Raw genomic sequence first — 24,352 nt, forward strand, 5'->3', positions numbered from 1 at the left:
TTTCCTCTGTTTCGTGACTACTTTTTCAGTTGATTTGCAAACACTACAATAAAATTATACTTCAGCATCTAACTAAAACCAGCAATTAATAGCAGAGGGCCAACTTACTTTTTGTCCTCTTGGTCCGACAGAACCAGGGGATCCATCAGGTCCTGTTAATCCCTAACAAAGCAAGATGATGTTAGAACTAATATAGCATCCTTAGGCAAACCCCTAAGTGGATAATTGCATTTTATATACTAAGTATGTACAGAATGGTTATCTTTGTATGATGTGAATGTTTACAAAGAAATAATTTTCCTATATTCTTACTAAAGGTAATGTTTACCAAGAAATCTTCCTGTTACTTTCTGTTGATAAATTTTATCATATTCCTAACTTCCTACTAACTGCATTATCACAGAGTCCAATAATTTTGTATTTTTTGTCTCTGCTTTGGAAAAATGCAATGTAACAACTGTAGCATTCTAATAGCTAAGTCTAATGGGACCACAGATCTTGGCTCTGTCATTTACCCATGTTTATGCACCTCCTTTACTTCATTTATAAAATAAAAATACTATATGTCTCTATCTCTCTAATAGTTTCTAATAGTGTCTAATAGAGTTAATAAAATGTTTCAATAGAAATTTAAAATATTCAACCTCATTATTGCCTTTAGCCATCTAAAACCCTCTAGCCATCTTCCAGCAATAACAATTGCTTATTGAAGAACTTAACTTTTAAAGTAAAATGTTTGAGAAGATGAGTGTCTCTACATTATCTTCCTTAGTAAAAATAGCTTTAAGTATATATTTTCATGTGTGTCACTTGGTACATAGAATTTAAGCCAATTACTATAAAATGCATTTATAACTATCATATTGAATACTAAGCAGTTGTTAAAGCATATCCTCCAAACATTCTAATTCCCTACCAGTACTTGTTTTTTACTATCATCTTTAAAATAAATCTTAAAGCATTAATAACAATATACGTACACTTGATTTTCCATATTTGATGATGCATTTTTTTATTTTTTCTTTATTCTGACACTCTTAGATATCATTTATAATGTAATCTTGAAGTTATACCTTGCCAAAGACAAATGTGTATGTGTATCTGTGTGTATATATGTATATACATATGTGTACACATACATGTGCATGCATAAATAAACATCTTACAAAACTATTATCAAGATTTTGAACAAAGACTCAAATGGTATTAATTGAGGAGGGATTCCTTGCAAAAATGAAAGCCCTACTTAAAAAGGGATCTCCAATATCCATATTTAATCTGTCAGAGTTTACACAAATATCACTAAAATGCTTCCATGTAATTTATATAGACAACTAGTTCACTGACCACCATTTTTACATTTCTCTACATCAATCCATTTCCCTTACGACTCCAAAGTGTGAATCAAAGGAAGTAGAAAAAAAATGAGTTGAAAATGTTAACTATTGAAATTTTACCCAAGAAAATTATTAAACACACATAAAACAATTTTTCACAGACTGAGTTTCAGTCACCTGAGTCTAAGTACTGCACTGTAATTTAGAACTGCTGAGCACCTGGAGTAATGAAACTTTGGCTTTTGATTTTCGTAAACAAATGATACATCCAGGAGCACCCTCTGCAGGCACATATGGCACAAAGATTTTACAAACCTCTGAACACATTTGACTAATGGAACCCCTAACTCCCACATTCTATATATACCCTCCAAAAACAATCCTGATCAATTCCCACACATGCAACCAACTAACAATCTTCAGTCTGTGACTGGAATAACTGACAAGATTGGTGAACAATAGCTACTATATATGATAGAATTTCACCTGCATAATAATAAACCAGAACCAAGTAAATTGTTAGACAACATGGAGGCTGCTTCCAAGTCACTTCTTATTTAAAGTACCTTCTATAACACATGATAAATTATATCGATCAATAGGAAGTTCTTTGAATTAAATTGATAATACAGGGGCACCTGGGTGGCCCAGTGACTGAGCCTCTGCCTTTGGTTCAGGTCATGATCCTGGAGTCCTGGGATCGAGTCCCACATTGGGCTTCCCACAGGGAGTCTACTTCTCCCTCTGCCTGTGTCTCTTCCTCTCTCTGTGTCTCTCATGAATAAATAAATAAAATCTTTAAAAAATAATAATAAATCAATAATACATTTAGGTGTCAGATGTTATAGTGAATTCTGTTATGAAATAGGTACATAGAAAAGTATAAGCTCCATAAGGACAAGAACTACATGTCCATTATAATCCTGGCACACTGGCCCTGGCATCTAACACATACTCAACACATGAGCACTGAATATTTAATTTAGGTTAGTCTATTACATGGAAGGATATTATACTTAGCCTTCTACATCATCTTTATTTAGGGTTCAAATCCCAACTTTGCCACTTATGAGCTGCATAACCATGACAAGTTGCTTAACTGTATACTTCCTCCGTTTCCTAATCTGTAAAATATGTATAATATTAATATATACCTGACACAGCAATTTTTAAAATTAAATGGGATATTATACACAAATGCTTACAACAGTGCCTGGCAGAGTGGGCCCTGAATAAATGTCAGCTATTCTTATTATCATCATTATTATATGGTCAGCACTACTACAGATGTTGTGAAGAATTCACCTGAAGTATAAGACATGTTTTCTGCCCTCTGGCAGCTTAAAATCTCATTCAGAAGGGGTTCTGCAAACAAACAAATGAATAAACAAACAAAAATCTAGATATTAACCATGGGCACTGTATTTCATGGCCTCCTCACACTTCTTTGATGTCTGACTATTTCCACTTAACACTGACCTTTCATAATAATTCCTTAATAACTCACTATTCTAATCATATAAACATCTGCCAGGGATAATAGTTATATATAGCCAGAGGATTTTCTATCCTCCTTCCTATAACAAGTGGCATGGTTTAACTGTAATTCCCATATTCAATTCTAATTCTTCTGCCTATCTTAGATGGATGCTATAAGAATGTATAAAATATTGTTTTCAGAGCTCACTAAGCATATCACAGCAAATAGTGCCAATCAGAACATCTCTATTGATTATTGATAATAACACAGTTGTCCTTTGGGCATAAGGTTATAACCAAGCTCTAACTTCTCTAATTTTACATCTACATATATATCTATAATCTCCCACATTTACATTTGCATACACATACAAATTCCAATTTTCAAAAATTCTTATTTGTCAAAGAATTGACAGAGAAAAATATTACCAGTGGCAGAAAGAATTGCTTTCATATGAATGTTTATGAAGATAAAGTTCTATATGAGGTGATATTAAAGCTATGTTCTGAACTTTCATGCTGCTGCTTGGCAGACAACACCAGCCATCAACAGTAATTTCCTTCCAGCATTCGAACTAATCAGCTCATGAGACTCAAGACATAATTCCACAAGTATAGCTGCTATGAATCTTTTACATTTTCTGTCAAAAAAATCCACTTCACTTAGGGTAATTATTCTTTAAATCATGTTCTTTCTGTATTCTTCCAATCATCTGATTAACCGTTTGTTAACGTTACCAAAAAGTACAGCTTTACAATGAACCAAATTGCAGAAGACAAAGAGGTTGGAGGTTTAAGGTCTCACCACTACACTCAGGCTCACCTAACAAGAATAGATCATTAGACCTCTCCTGCTTACTTAGCTCCCCTATGGCCAGGGACAAACAAACAGCAAACTCTACATTTACTGATTTCTCATTTTTCTCAATGTCTAGTCTCAATTTAAGGTAAAAGATTTATTTAAAATGTCAAATGAGCCAAAGAATACAGTAAGTCAGAATCTTGTAAGTCCCATGTGGTTCCATTTCAAAATCTGGTGGAATCATACCTATATTTACAAATAATTAGAAAAGACCAATTATAAGTTATTTTTATTATCCATTGAATTTGCCCGTAGCATTTTTCTTGGCTGAGAATTCAGATACTAAAAATTTACTATCATTCTTTTTCTATTTTCTCTGATTATTCATCTATTTAAGATATTCATTTGTATCCACATGAGGCAAAACTATCTGGAAAGAGAGTGAGTCTAAAAATGAAGGAATCTAGTTTCTTTCACTATCTTAACCACTAAATAACTCTAGGGAAACTACTTATCCTCAAAATTATTCAGTTTTCTTATCTGTGGAGAATAATATTAGCCAAACTTGCCTTCCAGGTTATTGTAAGGTTAAAGGAAATAATGTTTGTGACTGCATTTGAGGAAAAAAAAATCCTACACAAATGCATATTAGTAAAGTTAACTTTTTGCTTATAGTTAACTTCTATTCTAGGAAATGCCTAAAATATTGGCATACATGAATGTCTTACTATGATACTGCAACTCAACTATAGACAAAGACTAAACACTCCTTGTAATTCTTAACTATATTGTACCTTTAAAGATTTTTAAACATTTTCATTTGTTTATCCAAAATTTGCTTAAATGGGGGGAATTACTTTGTAAAGGAAAACCAGGCATTGTCTTTATGACCTTATGGTAAAGGGTAAAGAAGAGTTTGTAGCATTGAGCCAGTTACAAAAGCACCATTAAACTGATGCACAGATAACTCTAGCCCTCTCTCTGAAATATTTCAACTCAATACCAAGGGAAGACTTCAGGTGATTAGTTTATGCTTCAGCCACCACAAAAATTAATAATAATAATAATAATGTAATCATAAACATTCTTTTCACACAAAAAGCAGGTCCAAATTTCATAGGTATGCAGAATTGAATCCAACCCATACTGGCCTACTGTTTTATAGAGTAGCCTTGTATTTATTAGACTTTTTTATTAGGATGTGACAGCTTCAAGTTATTCAGTGTTCCACGAAGAACTTGAAAACCAAAAAGTTATATAATTTCAGTTTGTATTATCCAAATATTAGTTCTTGGGGGATTCTTGCACAATCACACAGAAAGTTCAAACTTGTGGCTATGAACTGTAAAACAAAATCTTTCCTAAAGTACCAAGTAGCATAGACAAATACCCTCATAGTGGTAATCTTTATAAAGAAAGCACATCTTGGGCAGCCAGGGTGGCTCAGCGGTTTAGCACCGCCTTTAGCCCAGGGCGTGATCCTGTAGACTCAGGATCGAATCCCACATCAGGCTCCCTACCTGGGGCCTGCTTCTCCCTCTCTCTGTGTCTCTGCCTCTCTCTCTCTCTCTCTCTCTCTCTCTCTGTCTCTCATGAGTAAATAAATAAAAATCTAAAAAAAAAGCATAACTTATAAACACTAAAACCTAGCGGTTTTTTCTTCCATATGTATAAATTCTAGTCAGAAATTCTTGGGAATTATAATCATTAATCATAGATTTTCAGGTGCTTTCTTTGATTTAGAAAAGTCTTCAGGTTTTGGAAGCCACATAACGTGGTAACTTGAAGGATAACTTGATGAATACACCACTGTGTGTTTTCTGAGAACCGATAATTTTATTTTACTTCACTTTGTATCCCAGTTTTAAAGTCAAGGACTGGCCTGCAGTAGGACTTCAGTACGTATTAATCCAGCACATAGGGACAGGAGAAGCAGAAAGTCCTGAGGTCATTATGCTCTGAGGAAATAGTATTTACTGTTAGGTTTATACTACAATACAGCGGAGCTTTCTTCAATCAAGGGGAGGGAGAGCTGTAGAGGTAGGTAAATTGGAGAAAGGACGCTGATTCCCAACTTCCAAGCAACCCTACTCGCTTATTTCTGCCAGTGATGCCAATCAAGAAAACATGGAAAGAGGAAAACTAGTGGTGAATTTCCTATTCTGTGTGTGCTGACCAATTCCCAGCCCCTGCCCCACCCCCTCTACCCCCCACCCCCACAGCCCATTCATTTCGGGATTTTTTTTTCCGGGCCTCCCTCAGAGGTATCTTTCTTATTTCTCTTCTTCAGGATTCAGTACTCTGCCCCTTCGCCTGCCTACAGGTCCTCTCCTAAATTAATCTAGGAGGTGCCTACGGAAGGGCAGGACGGAAGGCGACCCGCTGAGAGGCCCCAGCAGAGCGCGATAAAACCCCCTCCTGGGCACCCCCCGGGGCGCGGGGGGGGGGGGGGGCTCAGCAATTTAGCGCCGCCTTCAGCCCCGGGCGTGACCCTGGACACCTGGATGAGTCCCACGTCGGGCTCCCCGCATGGAGCCTGCTTCTCCCTCTGCCTGTCTGTGCCTCTGTGTGTGTGTGTGTGTCTATGTGTGTGTGTGTGCGTGTGTGTATGTGTGTGTGTCTCATGAATAAATAAATAAAATCTTTAAAGAAAATAAAAAACCGAGGATCCCTGGGTGGCCTAGCGGTTTAGCGCCGCCTTCAGCCCAGGGCGTGCCCCTGGAGACCCGGGATCGAGTCCCCCATCGGGCTCCCTGCGTGGAGCCTGCTTCTCCCTCTGCCTGTGTCTCTGCCTCTCTCTCTCTCTTTCTCTTTATCATGAATAAATAAATTATAAAAAAAAAAAAAACCTCCTCTTCCCCCACCCCACCCCGTGCGGGCCGCGGGGCTGAGCGTTGGGGGGGCGAGCGAGGAAAGAGCGGACTGTTGGGGCAGGAACCCCGAGCCCGGGGGTGTTTCCCGAGGGCAGGTAAGGCAGCGCCGGGTCCTGCGAGGCGTCTCCATCCTCGCTCCTCGCAGGACCCTTCGCGGGCGCGGCCGCCTCCACGTCTCCACGCCCCCCGGCCACCCGGGAGCGCACGGCCCAGCTCAGGGCCCCAGCGCGGGCAGCCCGGCTCCCGCGGCCCGCACCCCTCCCGCAGAGCCCCCCGCCCCGCCCCGCCCCGCCCCGCCCGCGCCCACTCACGTCCGCGCCCGGCGTGCCCGGCTTGCCCGGAGCTCCTGGCTTGCCCGGTTCTCCAGCAGGACCCTGAGCGGGGAGGGGGCGAGGTCGGGAGACAGAGAAAGAGGCGACACTGAGACCCAGGGATTCACGGGGCTGCGAACCGCGTCTAAAGAAGAGAAGCGAAGAGCGAATGCGCTCATCAACTTACCGGGGGGCCCGGGGGACCCTTGGGACCTCGGTCACCCTGAAGGGGGAGTAGAAAAGGCGAGAGCAGTCCATGAGTGGAGGCGCCAGGACCCAGCTGGGAGACTCACACGCGTGCTCTCCGCACGCATCGGGGACGGGGACGGGGACGGGGTGAAAAATGGTGGAGAGGGACCAATGGGGACAACTGGATGCGTCTTCCTTATCCCTCCGAAAATCCCCAGGCTCCTAGGATCCACCCCAGCCCTCACCCAAGCCCTAGCCGGGCATCTGGTCGGATCAAAAACCCCATCAGCCCTCAGGAGAAAGGGGTAGAGACCGGCCAGACTGGAGGAACAGAGCCCTGGACCTGGAAACTTACGTCGATGCCATCGATGCCTGGAACTCCGGGGGGGCCGGGGGGCCCCGGGGGCCCCTGCACGCCCGGGGGACCTCTCTGACAAAAACAGCACATGCGGGTTAATGGAGCACTTTGGGCAACAAGGAGAAACTGGGCACAACGTCCGGAGGCCCCCCACTTCCACCCTTCCTTTGGACACTTCCCTTTGGAGGAAGGAGTTTTGAAGCCCATCAACAAGTAGGAAACTCCCAAGCTGACCCCAGGTTTCTCTGGTTCCTCCATATTTTGAATGAGTCTTACTAGTGTGGTTGGAGTAGGATCTAGGCCCCAAGGTGGGCACTGGGGCCACAGGGCCTCACCCCAACAGAGACCATTAAACCAAAAGAGGTCTTGAGGAAAGGAAGGCCTTTTGCCTCTTTTTTAAAAAGGGATTCAGCAAATAAATAAATAAATAAATAAGGATTCAGTAACGAAATGGTGCTCATTAACTACCTCGATTTGATTAGTAACTGAGAGTCAGTGTTGGGGCCAAAACGGAACCGCTCAGAATGGAGGCACTCCTCCAGATGATTCCAGAATCATTTTGTAAATTTTTCTAGGTCCACTAGAAATCAGGGAGAAATGCTGGAGGAAAACTGGGGAGCGTGGGGGCAAAGAGCCTTGACACCCAGGAAGGCCCTGGCCTTATTTCGGACTTACCTGCAGTGACACTCTTCTTGCATGAGGTCTTTGCACCTCGCTTTAAAACTACACCAAATTTCAGACTGACCCTAGGGTATTACTGCTTTTATCGCTTGCAAACAGCTAAGCTTTGATGGTGCTAGAGGGAATACTGGCGTCTGAAAATAGCAGGAGCATGTTGCTTAGGGAATGTGGGATTTTTTTTTCCCCTCTCCTAATTTAAAAAAAGAAGAAGAAAGGGGGGAGGGAGTTTCTTTCATCAAGGAAAACTTTGTTTCTCTAAACCCCAATGACCAGACAGGTTACAATGGGGTCTTTGTAAGTGAAACCTCAAACCTCGACTGGGCTCACCCGCCCCCGCCGGGTCCTCTACGGCGCGGGAGGGAGGAGACGCCGGAGCCCTCGGGAAATGCTGAAATTATGACTGATGCCAGCCAAGGCCGCCCGGTTCCAGTCCCGGAGCGGCGGCCCGGCCGGCGGGGCTCGGGGTCCAGTGCGGCCACCGCGGGCTGCTGGAGCGGGAGGGGGAGCTGCAGCGCCGCTAGCCTGAATTCCCGCCCTCTCCAGCCAGGCCTGGCTCTTGAATGCAACCAGGAGGGGCGGAGTGGGGGAGTCAAGAAGCAACCTGGTAAACGGCCCAAGTTTAGCGACCGGTCCCAAGTCACTAAAGGCCTTCGGAACCTCTGCCTGCAGTGTTGGGGCCAAGGAGGGGGAGAGGACGCCTTTCCCGACCTAAGGGTCATTTGGGGTCCCCACTCCGACGGTACTCGCTGCAGGTGCTCAAGGCTGGAGGAAGAACGTGGCCAAGAGCCCAAGGAGAGCTCTGCGCCTTCCCCCCAGCTCCCGCGACGGCGGCTCCTCCACTTTCCCCTGCGTGCACTAGGAAAGTGCAAACACTCGCCCTCCGCTTACCTGGTCCGCGGTCTCGCTGGGCTGGAGGAGAAAAGACAGAAAGTGAGAAGGCTCTCCCCACCCGCCACACTCCAGCACAACTTACTTGAGCCATGCACAAGCAGAGCCCAGACAGCAGCAGTCGCAGCCCTAAGGCCCCTCGATCCCGCGCCGTCCAGGCCATGCCCGCCACCCTCTGCTAAGCCCCTGGGCGGACACTGCCTCGGCCGCCCCGCTAGGCTTCCGGACCCGTCACACGCATCAAGTGCACTTCTCCCCGGCAGAAAGCGCCCCCGGGAGTAGTTCGTCTTTGCAGAGGTGCCCAGCCTGGACGACTACGTTCCTCCTGTTTATGAATGGCCCTGGAGAGGGTCCTGGGGATTGGAGGAGAGCTTGCGGGCTGGAGGCCGGATAGAATGACAACAGTCCCCCTTAACCCTTTCCCCGCCGCCACACAGGCACGTCTGCCTCCGCTTCTGCCTCTGCCCCTTCGCCCAAGTGTAGGCTCTCGCTGTCCACTATGGGCCGCGAATGGACAGCCAGTGTTCTCAGGAGAAATGTTTGAGGGGGGAGGACTGAGGATAGTAAGCCACCAAAGGTAGAACCAGACACCCCGAGGTGGTTTCTACTTGGCAGGCTGTGAGTGGTGCTACCTTAGTATCTATCTGGTCCCTAACAGGAAAGCCTGAGCTCCTTAGAAAAAGAGCAAGGAGGTGGGGAGTTGAAGGAGTTGAAGGGAGGTAGGCTGGGTGGAAGTGTCCTTTGCAGGTGGTCAAAGGACTCACAGTTACCCGAACTGGCAGCTCATGGCAAGTCTCTCTCCTGGGGCGTAGTGGGTCACAATGAATCAGCATCCACTGAAGTTCAAACTGGAGAAAAATAACAGATAGTCAATTCAGATTCTTTTGGAGGACAGAAGCAAAACATTTAAGAGAGAGATGGGTTTGTAAGTGTGGTCCAATTGTTAAGTGACTGGAGACCAATTTGAACCAGTTGACCTCAGTGGACCAGTACTCTTGTTCCTTGAATACAGATTTTTCCAATGGAAATGGGCTAGAAGCCCTTCCCAAGTTTCTCTGATGAGTGAATATAGATGCTTGTAGCTCTGCAGTATCGCAGCAGAGCCCTAGGCAGGAACTGGCACTGACTTTCCATTTCTGTCTTTCCCACATCCTCAAGATGCAGGTTCTATTAAAATAAGGTTCTGAGAGAACAAGAAACCGTCCCAGTGACAAGCCAAGATGAGGGTCATGGAATCCAGGCCTACTGAACTTCACAAAGAACACATGTGCTAAAAGTTAACTTGGGAGATTAGAGACAGAGATAGCCAAAGAGATGGCACCTAGGGAAAGGAGGGGAAAGAAAATCCAGTCCTGGAAAAATCTTGCATGCTAGAGAAAACATTCTCCATGGAGTACTCACAGTTGAAAATGGAAATAGGAAGGACTAGAAATGGAAGGAATGAGAAGGAAACCTAGACCTCAGGGGAAAAAACAAGAGAATAGAAAACATCTAAATTTGGTATTATCGAGACACCTGGGTGGCTCAGCGGTTGAGCGTCTGTCTTTGGCTCCACGTGATCCTGGATCAAGTCCCACTTTGGGCTGTGGGAGGCACCTGCTTCCCCCTCTGCCTGTGTCTCTGCCTCTCTCTCTGTCTCTAATGAATAAATAAATAAAATCTTTTAAAAAATAAATAAATAGGATAAATAAATAAATAAATAAATAAATAAATTTGGTATTATCTCATTCATTGGGTAAAGAGATATAAAATTTTCAGATACCTGAAATTCAAATGCACCCTGACAAGTTCTTACATTTTAGTAGGTGTTAGAAGAGAAAGAAGGGAACAGTTGAGAAACAGTACAATGGAAGAGTGTCCAGGTCTGAAGCTGAAGGCCTCAGGTGACAAGGTTAAAAAAAAAAAAAAAAAAAAAAGATATATACCACCCAGGACCTCCATTCTGGCCTATCTTCTTAAATTGAGGAAGTTCTTTGCTAGTCATCTCAATCAAATCAGATCCATATTTCCTGGTCAGTTGATTCTTATGGCATTATGCAAATGACTAAATATATATCAAGGCCCCAAATCTAAAACATTATGTCTTTTCTTTCATCCAGTAGTGATTTACACTCTATCCCACCTGCCAAAAGGTCTCTAGATCTGTTGGATCTAGCATTCGGTTAGATACACTTTTTCCGGTTGTTGTGGAAACATCCAGAGTTGGGTTACTGAATGAAAGATCAGAATTGGAAAGGATGAAGGATGAAGTTCTTCCCTTCTACCCATAATGAAGGGAAAGTTAAACAGAAGGAAGTTTTCTAATTTATAATGGGGTGAAAATAAGACATTAAGCTTTCAGATTCCTGCATTTGCACCTCTTCTTAGATGATTCTAGTTGCTCTCAACCCTTACCATACTCTTCTCCAGATAATATGGATATCTAAAAAAATAAGGTAAGTGGATGAAAAGAAAGTAAGCAGCTAAACCAAGATATATTTTAAGATGGAAAGCTCTCTATAAATTGTATGAAAATTGTCTGTTTATCGTATAAATTATTTAACAATAGTATATTAACATCCTACAAAAGAACTGCTTTTTAAGCACACAATTATCTTACAGTTAAGAAAATCATTTCATCAAATACTTTATTAGGGTAGTCTCATTCGCTTGGGAGGGATTTTTATTTTGGTTTTGTTCTAAACTGCAGTGGAAATTTTAATAGGAAGATAAATGAAACAATGGGACAACCTTTTCCTTAATGACTACTAATACCTCGCTGTGCCTCAAACAGTTCTTTGAAGCCATTCATATATGAGTAAAGTGGGGCAGAGTGGTTAAATCATTTGCCACAGGTCACACAGCTAGAAAAAGATATAGCCAGCATTCCAAATGTGTCTGACTATAGAATAAGGGCCTTCTCTACTCCTCTACTTAGCCTCCCCCAAGAATATATCTTATCTCCAGAATGAGCCATAATTTTGTAAGCCAGTAACCAAGGAATTTGGTAATTGAACATTTGTATTAAAGGATGAATAGAAAAGAAGAATGATCTAGAAATTAAAACTTTGCAAGCTTACGTCCAACTAGAAAACTCGGAAACTTTAGAACAAGACTAAGGAACTTCCCCTAAGAAGTCAAACCTCTCCCTCTCCCTGTTTGCCTGCTTATTACACAAACGCATCCAGAAGCAAATTTCTAATCCTTCTTCAAAAACTGTCAACTGTTTCTATATGCAGTTACATATTCATGTGTATAATAAAATACCAAATAGGGAAGAGGGTTTTAATTCTTCTTCTTCAATGATTAGATAGAAATATCACCAGAATAAGATGTCTCCCCCCCCCCCCCCCGCAACTCTCAAAATAGGAAACACCATTCATATATTTTTTTCACTAAGTCCCTTGTGAATTGGTAATTCACACTAGGCATGCATTATATATGTATGATATTTGGATTCTCAAAAAAATTCATAGCTTAATCACCTTGAGAAACTCTAATTATATGGCTAACTAAGAAACCTATATCCTTCTTTTAGATAGTTCATTAAAGTTACTTATTGTAAATGCAAAGTAATTCATTAAGCTGTTTTCTCAAAAATGTAATTCTCTCTGGATAAATTGGTACACCTGTTTAAATATGCAAGATGCAATTGTGGCACAGGATAATGGGGGAGTGAATGTAATTCATCTGTGAATACAGGCTGGGTTGTTCAGAGTACCACATAGATCAGAGGTTTCTGCACACATCTGTGCATCCACATAAACAGCACCTACGCACTAATAATCATCTATACAACAACCATTTTTTGGCAAGCAATATGAATTCTGATTTGCATGTTAATTATTTTGAAGGAAGATTGGCAGAGTTCCTTACTAAAAGTCACTTTCATTGCACATCTAAACTGCTGATTTCCACACGTTTCTCCTTTTCATACCTGGAATCACTGTTTGCTTTGAATACCCACTGACAAAATATATGTGACAAATATTTTAATTTAGTCCCTCAGTCAACATTTTTGAAGTCCTAATACAAGCCACACACTAGGGAAACATTCCAGGGAAACCAAAGATATTCTCTTCCCCCTAATGAGTTTGCAGTTTATAAGACTTGAGAAAAACACAATAGAGAAATAATATCAGTTAAACAGAACATAAATGCCCTAGCACAATTCATCCTTTTTGACACAAAATACTTCACCATTGTCTCAGGGAAAATTGAGTTGTGTGATTGTACAGTGCCTTATATCACCCAGATTTGGCATTATACAATTCTTTTCTATAGAACACTAGGAATAATCCCATCTCCTAAGCCAGAGTAGCGTCCAGCAGACCACACATTAAAACAAGGAATTTTGGCACCAACTCTGATAAAGTGCTGATGATTCCTATTTATTTGGTAGGTTGTTGAGAAAAATTAATAAGATATTTAAGCTCTTCATAAAAATTAAGCAAAAACTAATAGCAGACAAACTATCTTTTCCTCCTGAGAGCATTCTAATGACAAACTATAGAACTTGATTCACTATTAATGAGAATAGCACAAGGCTAGATTTTTTGCATTACTGAATTCTGATTACATTTTACAAGTATAAAATACCTAAAAACTAGCTCTTCAAAGATAAATTTTTTTAACAGGAGAAATGTTTCATCAAGCTTTTGTCTCCTCGGTGGCAACAAAGATTTAAAGAAATACTTGAACTCAGATCTCATTTTCCTTTTCCTTTTCAGTTTATGACAAAGTGTTGTTTTCTAGCATCATGAGGGAATCTCCTCCAATAAAGCTTCCTAGTTACTAAACAGGAGGCTCTGAGCTGCCCTGAATCCGGAAATTTTCCCAACTTTCTGTAGTCTAGGCCCTGCAGTTCCAGACATAGTGCTAGGAATTGTCATTAAATCTGAGTGGGTGACAGTCAGCTGAAACATACAAAGGCAGAGGCAGAACAGTGAAAGGAAACAGCAGAAGACTTAGAGTTAGCAGACCTGGCATGACTACTTTATCTTTTAATCCAACATTTCTTTATATAACACATTCATGTGCTTTAAGATAGAACCTATGGAAGACACAAAAATGTTTATTTAGTACATAGGGCAGCTTTAGGGCTAAATATTGCTTTTGACAATATATAATATTGCAGTTGATGTACAATATGGATGGCTAATGTCATCAGCAAGGGGATCATATAACCTGTAACGTGAGTGAGGCCCTGAAAAGCAATTGAGATTTTCACAAGTAGAGATGGAGGGGGTAAAGATTAGAGTTCTAAAGAGAAGAGGTGGCAGGAACACAGCACAAGAGAAATAAGTGATGTATACAGAAGGGACCAGATTCACTGTGGCAAGCCATAGACATTAGATTTTTTTTTCTCTGTTTAATTTTGAGCTAAGGAATTTGAGTAGTATTGGATAACTAATTATTGGGCCATTATCAAAGAGTTTTCTGTACCAGGGATATGGATGGGGAAAGGGGGTCTAATTTAAAAGGAGATTCATATGGTAATAGAGGCCAGGCCCCTGGAGTCAGAAACAGGCTACTTTAATAGAGCATAAAGGAATGTTACACTGAACTATAATGAGTCCTCAGTTGTCTGCCCACTTAAAAAAATCAATCCTCCCCTCATGCCACATTCCCCTTCAGCTGCCATCTTGTTTTCTGCTCTTCTCCATTTAAAACTCCATATAGAGTTATCTATATTCATTGCCTCCAATTCCTCTCCATTCTATTTTCTCTTGAAGCCTTTCCAACTGGACTTCACTCCCAATACTCCAATAGGTCTTTTCTGAAGTCACTTTCATGGGTTTTTGAAACCAATATTAAATCTCACTCTTCATCTTATTTAATCCGTCTATAGCATTTGAGTGAGTTGATTATTCTATCCTCCTTAAAATTCTATTTCCCCTGACTTTCAGAGTACCACATCTCCTTATTTTCTCTGATATCACAGGCTGCTCTTCCTGGTCTCTTTTTTTTTTTAAAGATTTTATTTATTTATTCATGAGAGACACACACACACACACACACACAGAAAGAGAGAGAGAGGCAGAGACATAGGCAGAGAGGGAAGCAGGCTCCATGCAGGGAGTCCGATGTGGGACTCAATCCCGGGACTCCAGGATCATGCCCTGGGCTGAAGGCAGGTGCTAAACCGCTGAACTACCCAGGGATCCCCTCTTCCTGGTCTCTTTGGCTGAATCTCAGCAACCTCTAAATTTTGGTTTGTTTCACATTTGAGTTCTAGAGCTTCTCTACTGCATCCATCTCTCAGCAATTCATCTCATTTCATGGCTTTAAATATCATATATGCTGACAACTCCTCCCTGAACGCCAGAAGAACATACCTAACTGCCTGCTCAGCATCTTCTCTTACATGTCTAATAGTGATCAAAATCCTGATCAAACTTAGATGCTCCAAATCAACCCTTGATATTCCCACAGATACCTTCTCTTCCCATAGTCTTTCCCATCTCAATAAATGGCAACTATATACTTCTGATTAATCACTCCAAAAATACTGGTGTCACTCTTGATTTTTTTTCCTCTTACACTTCAGATCTATTCACTTTACCCTCAAAATGGGTCAGAATCTGACCACCTTGCACCACCTCCACTACTACTACCCTGTTCTAAACCAACACCAGTCCTGCCTGAGTTATTGCAGTAGTATCTAAAAGTCTCTTTTTATTGTACCCCTAAGTGCTCTACTCTCCCCCTACATTATATTGGCCAAAACAGTAGCCAAGGAGATATTTTCAAAAAAAATGAAAACATGTTGCTTACCTGTCCAAACCATCTGATAGCTTCCCATCTTGCACAGCATGAAAGTCAAAGTGCTAACACAATTTCCCCATCCTCACTCAATCATGTTACCTCTCCAAGTTTATTGGCTATTTCTCTCAGTCTCACTCCAGCCACACAGGTCTCCATGCCCTCTTCAAACATAGCAGACAACACCAACATCGATCCCTTTTCACTCCATATTCTCTTTTTCTAGAGCCCTCCTCTCCCGAAGAGCCACATGCTAATACCCCCAGCCCCTTCAGGTTTCTGATAAAATGTTTTTTTTTCTCAATGAGGCCTTCTCTCCAAGCATCCAGTTTCCTGCTTCATTTTTCTCCATAGTATTCATGAACACCAGGCATACTATACAGTTATTCATTTATCCATTTGTGTCCATCTCCTCTCCCCAGAATGAATGTAAAACTCCATTGGAGTTTTAATTTCTATAACTTAACAGATGTTAAGATGTAATAAATAGTTACCAAATGTTAATTAGTGAATAATATAGTGAATTAAGAATTGATAGTATTTATCTTCTGGTTTGATTATGACTTGGGGCAAACCCCTTCCTCTGTCTGGGTTCCAATTTCTTCACATGCAAACTTAGAGTTTTGGAGTAGATACAATCAGAGTTTCCTCCAGCTTTGAGAGGCCATGATTCTATTGACTCCACGTTATAACCAAAGAAATCAAACACACAAAGATTAACACAAAAGAAGGAAAAATGCCATTGAATTAATCTCTTGTGTTACAACCACCCAGTCTACATAACAAAGATTTCTTCATGACCTTATCCCATATACATTTTAATATAAATAGGAAAACTAATAGCACTGACTTTTTTTTTTCTTGCAACAGTATGGGCACAGCTGAGGTCAATAAGAAATTTTAGTGTTTTCAATTTTCCATTGAAAGCAACTTTGACCATCATTTAGCTTTTATTCTAGTTATCTATAGTCCCTTCCTCCAATTATGGCTCCTCCTATATTAGCAGATTTTTTCTGTGTGCTTGTCATTTCATTGCCACCTAGTGGAAAATCCAGCTGATATTGTAAATATGGTTTACAATCTGGCAGGCTAGATTTTATCTCCCAAAAAATTGTCTTAACAGTCGGTATTAATTTGGAAAATATTCCAATTAAATCATATCAAAGTATGATAGACTTTCTTATGGATATGTATAGATAACTATTTCTTTTGTATTTATTTCATACTCACAAGTGAAAGAGTATTTGTAAAAGGTGTGCTTGTCGAAGAAAGCAACTTAATACACAAACAATAATTTAGATATTATGTGTTTCTTAAATCACTGAAAACATACCTTTCCTACAATATTTTTTATATACCAAAATGCATATTAACCACAACCTCATAGTTGATTTTCCCATGTTATAATTTTTGAAATTTTCATTGTTTATGCATGTGGAGGTTAGTGTTATTTAATTATATGGAATAGAAAAAAGGACAGCTTCTGAATCACTAGTTTTGACTGTTCTTTCTATTTGCTCTCACATTTCCTCTGAATTTAACAAAAATAACATAAAGTAGCATTTTTTAAAATATACTTTTAAAGGCACTATATCTTCTGATTATTTTACACATTTGTTTATTTTGAATAAGCATTGGTAAAAAGAAAAAGGTTTTGAATCATGTATTTGTAAAGCCACATAAACTTGTATCATTCTTTAAGCCCAAACCCCCAGTGTACATCTCTGAAAAAGGAGTAAGGCTAACTTTGTTTTCTAATAAAGCTGTACCAAATAACTCTCCTAGGCAATCATGCTGACAACAAACAATAAAGAACCTGTCATAAAATAACATGTTTTTATGGTATGCTGCCAGAAAACTGAGCTTTGCAGTGGGATAAATGGCACCATCCTAAAATATGGGCACAAAGGAGAATAGGAAATATGGGATTTGTTGCTTTAAAATCAAACTAACAATGTATTACAGCAGTATATTGGGAAAAAATATAAAATGCTCTGAGCCCACTAAATAACCATGAATGATGAGAAGGTATTTGAGTTGTAGATCACACGCGCAGCTATACTGCCCAGCTTTATGAAAAACCTCTTGAAATTGGTTTCCTTTTCCAATTTAGAATAGAGAAAGATACACAAGATAGGGTAGATAGGGGAAAATCACAAACAAGTACAATATAAATGAGTCTTTTAGCATTAGTACTCCATCAAATGTTGTTTTCAATTGCATTTTTTTATTATGCAGTTCCTAGGGCTACCTTTTGACATTTGTTAATACCTTTAGAAGGGATGTTTGCTTTTGATTTATTTACTAAAGAAAAGCCAGTGTTGATCCTGAGAAAAGTATTCAATTAATCTAGAATGTCAAAAAACAGAATGAATCTAATTTCATGAAGAAAAATTGAAAAATATACTCTTCCTTACTGTTTTTATGTTATTGGCACATTTCACTCTAATTTAAAATTTCTCGCACATTATTATTGACTATATGCTGTCTCCAAGTGGAGAAAAAGTTGCCCTCTCAGTATACTTCTACCTCTCAGAATATATGGATACTATTATTCATCATTCTCTAAGTCTTCTTAGGGACATATGGTCATTGTAGACCTTTGAGCAATTGCCAGCAACTTCAGATTGCAGTTAAATTGGTGAGAAATCAAAACATAAAACAAGGGCTTAGAGACAACTCATGGGCACTTGGGCTTAGACTCTGGGGATGTGTATGGGTATTTTGACTACTCTTAATCTAGAAAAATGAGGAGCAATGTGGGAAGACTTATAAAACTTGAAAAAGAAAGACCTGACATATCTGGGAATCTCCAAATGAGAGATTCTCTGCCTAGAACACTGGACCCTATCTTCTCCTGGATAATACTCATTCACCCCCAGGATTTCTCTAAACATCACCTTCTACAGTAAACACGATTGACCTCCACCCTCCTTCCTCCCTGGCCTGATCTGAGCTTCTTCCATGTGCTTCCATCCACTATCATGATCCTTATTATGTTGTATTGTCATTGTTTACTTATCTCAACCCCTCACACTCAAGAGACTGAAGAAGATAAGACCTGTAATTTACTTGATTTTGGACACCCAGTATACAGGCACATGATGGAAGTTTACTAAATTAATAAACAGGTAGGACTAATGTCTGAAAACATGTTTTACACTGTACAATCCTTCTTCTTTAAAAAAAAAAAAAAAACATTGATTTTATTTATTCTGTAGGTAAATTCTGAAAAATCTATGCAAATCACAAGTGCCTTCCAAAATGAAAGTGAGGAAATGCTTCATAAGAAAAGGTATATGGTTATACATATTTTTACTTTTCTCCAAGGAAAGTTAGTTGGCACAGCAGAAAATAGGGTGATTAGAAATGTTATGCCTAACATGGTTTCTTACACGCCAAGAACCCTACTTGAAGTCACATCTTCAACTGAGAAATAGGAATAATCCTATCTGAGCTCTCCATCTTACAAAATTGTTGCAAGCATAAAATAAGTTAATGGGAATGAAAGAATTTTTGAGACTTTAAATTGGCATAATATGGGTATTAAAGTGCTTAAAAAATATAATGGGTTTTCTTTACATAGAATTTTCTGTTTCTTTGTCTAATTTAGAGTAAAAATTGAAGGATACATTTTAGTGGCAGGTTTAAGTTTGACATTGTCACTGCCAGTCCTTGGATGGAAGTAGGATTTATTTTTTGGCCTATAACTTTGACCTGTTATTAGTACTACCACCACTATCTCATCAAATATGAAACTTTAATGAATCTTTAGGTTCAAGTCTCTTTTGTCTTTCCTTGTGAGAGAGTCAAAATTCAGTATAAAGGAAAAAATTGTTCATGCCTGTTTCAATTACTTTTAACATTGGCTACAGTGTACTGACTTTGAAAACCTCCTTGGTGGACCAGAAACAAAATATAATATCAGCTGCCAGGCTCTTTGTTACATTCCTGCACTGGAGAATAAAACAGAGGATAACTAACTGGTCTCCACTCTGACATGAGACTAGGCTCGGCAGAAAACCTACAGTCAACTATAGTATTATTAGCTAGACTATAATATAGTGGAGTAATATTGAGACTTCACCACTCTGGCAATCAAAGAATTTATTTATTTTTTTTCAAAGAATTTAATAATGTCCTAGCATTCAGAATTATAATGATTTGAAATGTTTTATAAGGGATGGGTTAAATGGGTGATAGGTATTAAGGAGGATGCTGGTTGTGATAAGCACCAGATGTTGTATGTAAGGGATGGATCACCAAATTCTATACCTGAAACTAATATTACACTGTATGTTAACTAACTGAAATTTAAATAAAAACTTGAAGCTCCAAAAAAAAGTGAAATGTTTTTCAAGGCCAATGAATCAATAAATCAATTTTTGTGAGTACTTGATTGATGATCATTTTATTAAAGAGATGCCTTAAGGTCTCCCTGCCCTTATCCATAGTCCAGAAATGACACGGACACTGCAGAAGTTTGGTGTTGTCTGCAAACCAATCCCATGCCATTGCAACAACCTCACTGCACAAACTTTCAAGATGGCAATAGTAGTCCCATTGGCTTTTTAACCCATCCACTTGAGGTGTGATAACTCATTAGTTGAAGAAATACTTTCTCAAGTGTCTACAAGCCAGAGCAGTAATGTGGCAGTTACAAATTGCTTCCTGTCCATCACAGAATATAGAAATTTCACACTACCCTTCACACTAATCACAATTCTTCCCTTGAAAATAAGCTATTTGAACAATTCCATTACTGAGTGCCTGATAACCTTTTTTTCTTTGGAGAAGTACACGGAAACAATTCAAAATCATTGTATCACCCCTGCTACATGCCATGATATGAGTTTTGTGACTAGAATTTAATAGTTTTGTATGAGAGAGAGAGACAGAATACGTTGGCCTCAATAGTTTATTGAGCTAGTCTATAGTTTATTGAGCTCTAAATTCTTTACTTTAGAAAGAACACTTATCCTATAAGACATATTTTTAATTCCTGTAATGATATCATAAAATACCCTTTTAAAGGATTGTTCAATGAAAATTTAACAATTCAAAATGATAGAACTATATGTTATTGATTGGCAGAATTATTCTGTTATTAAATAATTCCTAACCTTTATATCCATGAAACTCTATAGTAAAATCCTGAACAGAGTTCTAAAATCCTTTACTTTTATAATATGTCATGCAAGACCTACTTCTAAATACATAAATATTGTACCATCTATATACTTTTCACTTTTGTTAATCAGATACTGTACGACTTCCTAAACTTATCTCTCATACCCTGCAGTTAGTATCTCCTACCCCATTTCCCCTCATCTCTCTCTCTCTCTCTCTCTCTCTCTCTCTCACACACACACACACACACACACACACATTTTCACTTATACATTTCATCCAAACAAGCTGGTCTCCAAAACTTTGATTGGGCCCATTTATTCTCCACTTTCTTTTCATTTAATGCTCTTTCCCTCAGCTAGAATACACTTTTCGCTAGTTCAAATCCTTCTATTTCAAGGTTCATTGCCTTCAAGAAGCACGGAATTCTTGACTAACTAAATCCACCATTCATATTACCCTTACTTTGAATATTCTCATTAGTTATTTATATATACACAATGTAAGCCACACCAGTATTGGCTTCTTTTACATGTCCTCTGAAGGATTCTGAGAGCTCCAGTAGGTATGTAGCATCTTCCAAATAGACTTGAAATTCCTCCAGACCAGGAGCCATTTACTTGACTTTCTCTTGATTTCCCATTCCCTTTGATATATGCAATGCACAAGATAGGCACTGAATGCTTTTTGAGTAAGTGTTTGAGGGAATTTTGAAAATGAATAACTATTTATTGCTTAAGATATTCAGATGATTATCAAAGATACCTGACATATTAGTTTTTAGCAATCCAGTTTCATTTGAATCAACCATAGTGTATGGTTTTATACTTACCGGAACAGAAACTTGAGGATTATCTGCAAGTTTTCCCAGCACAGCAAAGCCATCAACATCAATTTGGCCTCTTGGCTTTATAGGTAAGGATTGAATCCTGTTGCAATCAACAAAAAGAGTAGCACTACTCCTTTCCACACCAATCATGATCTTATGCCATTGGGAATCAAACAAAGAAGGCAAATTTGAAAAAGTTGCAGTTTGGAGACTTCCATCCAGTCCCTTGTATGAAAATGCAACAGATTTTGTTTGGCCATTAATCTTCACACCAACTTGCTCCTTCCCTGAGGAATCCTGAATCTGCCAAATGCTCCAGTTCTTTTCAAGTGTGCTTCCAGTCATCCGAAAGGTAGTTAAAAAGGAGTATTCTTCAGGCAGACCACTGGGATATAAATCCCTGAGTAAAAATTTAAAACAGTAAATAAACGTCTTATTTTCTGTGCCCATGCATATTATCATATTTTCTTATTATGCTTTTTTAGATTCTAGACCTACAGAAAGGCTACAGTGTGAAAAACTATGCCCTGTTTGTTCTTTCATGACTGCCCATAAAGACCTTCAATCATTCACATACATTAATGCTCCATCCTAAAATACACATTAAAAAAAAAACCTTTCCTCACTCCTCATAGTTGGGTTCCCAATGCTACATGCTACATAACCCCAACAATATTACTATTTATGCTACCTAAAGAGCTCCTGTACAGCAGTTCCATCTCAGCCAAAAAACATATTCTTGCAAGGTTCTTGGCAGCATTCCTTCCACAAATTAAAGAAGAAATAATTCAGAATCCATATCAGCTCTACTAGTTAATAAAGCCATTTAATTAAAGCAGCTTTTAAATTTTTTATATAGCACATTGTTAGGAGTATTTGTCATTTCCATAATTACCTGGGTAGTTCGCTCCACAATTATATCCTATCCTAGACCCACATATGCATTTTGAGAATCAGTAACCATACAGACTTGAGAAGCTCCTTCACACTGAGCATGTTAGTCTTTTCCAAGGAGTTTAAAGTGTAACATTAAAGTAGCATCTGGTTGCTTGTCACTGGATGTATGACAAGGGAAAACTGGCCAGTTCTTAATTCTTTACTCCAGTCCAGTTGTTTCAGGGCCTGACAACTAAGTCTGTATCATTGCTCCTTCTTTTATTGCTTTAAATAGCAACATACAACTGCAGTGTCCTAAAGGCATCTCCAGTCCATATGGGAACTGTGATCTCAGCAGCAACTACCTGGATCTTCTTTTGTTGAAACCAAGCTGCTAAAAGCTGTGACTGCAATTTTTAAAAATCAGAACATATTAAAGGTAAGCATCATCTTTCACAAGCTTGAAGGTTTTTCTACCTTTCTCCTCCTCAGTATAGAAAAATTCCTAAGGAAGGAAAGAATGCTATGAAAACTAGATGCCATTAATTTTGTTTGGTAAATAATAACATTTGACATTTCTGGGAATAATTATGGACCAGAGCTCAAAGCTCCAAATAACTTTCCTTCAGGTCAGACTCCTGTTAAATAGCCCCTCTTCTGAAATGAAAAAGAGAAAAGCAAGAAGGAATATCTAAGTGGATGCTGATTTAATTTGTAGCAAAATGAGTAACACATAATTTTATCATATTGGCATACGTGTTATTGCCAGTTGCATTAAAATATATTTTGAGGAGGTCAAGAATTTCTAAACCAAAAACATTATTCAGTTCCAAGAATGTTTAGCAATAAATGAAATAACTCAATTTACTGAGATTTTCTATCTTTACTTTGATTTTAACTATAAAATTTTATCATCTCTCACAACTGCATAAACAAACATATAACTCTTTACTACAAATATTTTTGGCACACCTTCAATAAATGGGGCAACTATGTCAAGAAATTTCATTGCTTTGCTGACAAAAATAACAAAAATATGAAGCTTTTCATCTGCATTCCCTTTTAACATCCAAGTACTTCTTTTAACCATTATGTTCTAAAACGACTTTGTTTTTATTTATAATCCTGGGTGAATTGCTTTGTTAGTACACATTCTTAAATGATCACTGGTGATGTGTACTGGTGATCACTGGTGATTTGCAATATACTTATTGCAAAATTCCCAATTCATTAAATGTTGTCAAGTATACAGGAGGTTTGAGGCCATTTGGTTGGCTCAGTCAGTTAAGTGTCTGCCTTTGGCTCAAGTCACAATCTCAGAGTTCTGAGATTAAGCCCCACATTGGGCTCTCTGCTCAGTGGGGTCTGCTTCTCCCTCTCCCTTTACCTCCACTCATGCTTCTCTTTCTGTGTGTCTCAAAAAAAAATATCTTTTTTTAAGTATACAGGAGGTTTCAACAAATACATTAAAAATATTCAGTTTGAAGCTAAAGAAGAAAAAAAATGTGTGCAAGAACTATTTCCCCAGGATAAAGATGCCCACATCTATTTTGATATTTACTTTTAATATCGATTTTGTTTGATGTATTTCCTTTGACTTCAATTTTCCAGATTATGCATATTCCAGAATAACCTCTAGAGAAGAAACTAAGGTTCACTTTCACTGATGACAGTATATTACCTGCTGTATAATTACAAAATCTTATAGACGTTTTTACATTTCATTTAACTGACCTCAATTAACTTGGAGCTGGGAGATAAGTTTAAAATTTTTATTCATAGAATCCCTGGGTGGCTCCGTGGTTTAGTGCATGCCTTTGGTCCAGGGAGGGATCCTAGAGTCCCTGGATCAAGT

At 39.2% G+C, this 24,352-nt stretch overlaps 1 protein-coding gene across 1 annotated transcript in view; it reads right to left on the reverse strand.

The window, feature by feature from the left end:
- Positions 1-24,352, reverse strand: part of COL9A1 (collagen type IX alpha 1 chain) — an 82,494-nt gene that overhangs the window by 51,937 nt on the left and 6,205 nt on the right. The window contains exons 5-11 of the mRNA XM_025991130.2: positions 21,625-22,021; positions 9,689-9,766; positions 8,919-8,939; positions 7,347-7,421; positions 6,990-7,025; positions 6,803-6,865; positions 109-162 (exon numbers count right to left, since the gene is read on the reverse strand). Coding sequence (XP_025846915.2) covers positions 109-162; positions 6,803-6,865; positions 6,990-7,025; positions 7,347-7,421; positions 8,919-8,939; positions 9,689-9,766; positions 21,625-22,021 — 724 coding nt within the window. The remainder of the gene's footprint in view (positions 1-108; positions 163-6,802; positions 6,866-6,989; positions 7,026-7,346; positions 7,422-8,918; positions 8,940-9,688; positions 9,767-21,624; positions 22,022-24,352) is intronic.

This window comes from Vulpes vulpes, chromosome 1 (assembly GCF_048418805.1).
Source record: "Vulpes vulpes isolate BD-2025 chromosome 1, VulVul3, whole genome shotgun sequence".
NCBI lineage: Eukaryota > Metazoa > Chordata > Mammalia > Carnivora > Canidae > Vulpes > Vulpes vulpes.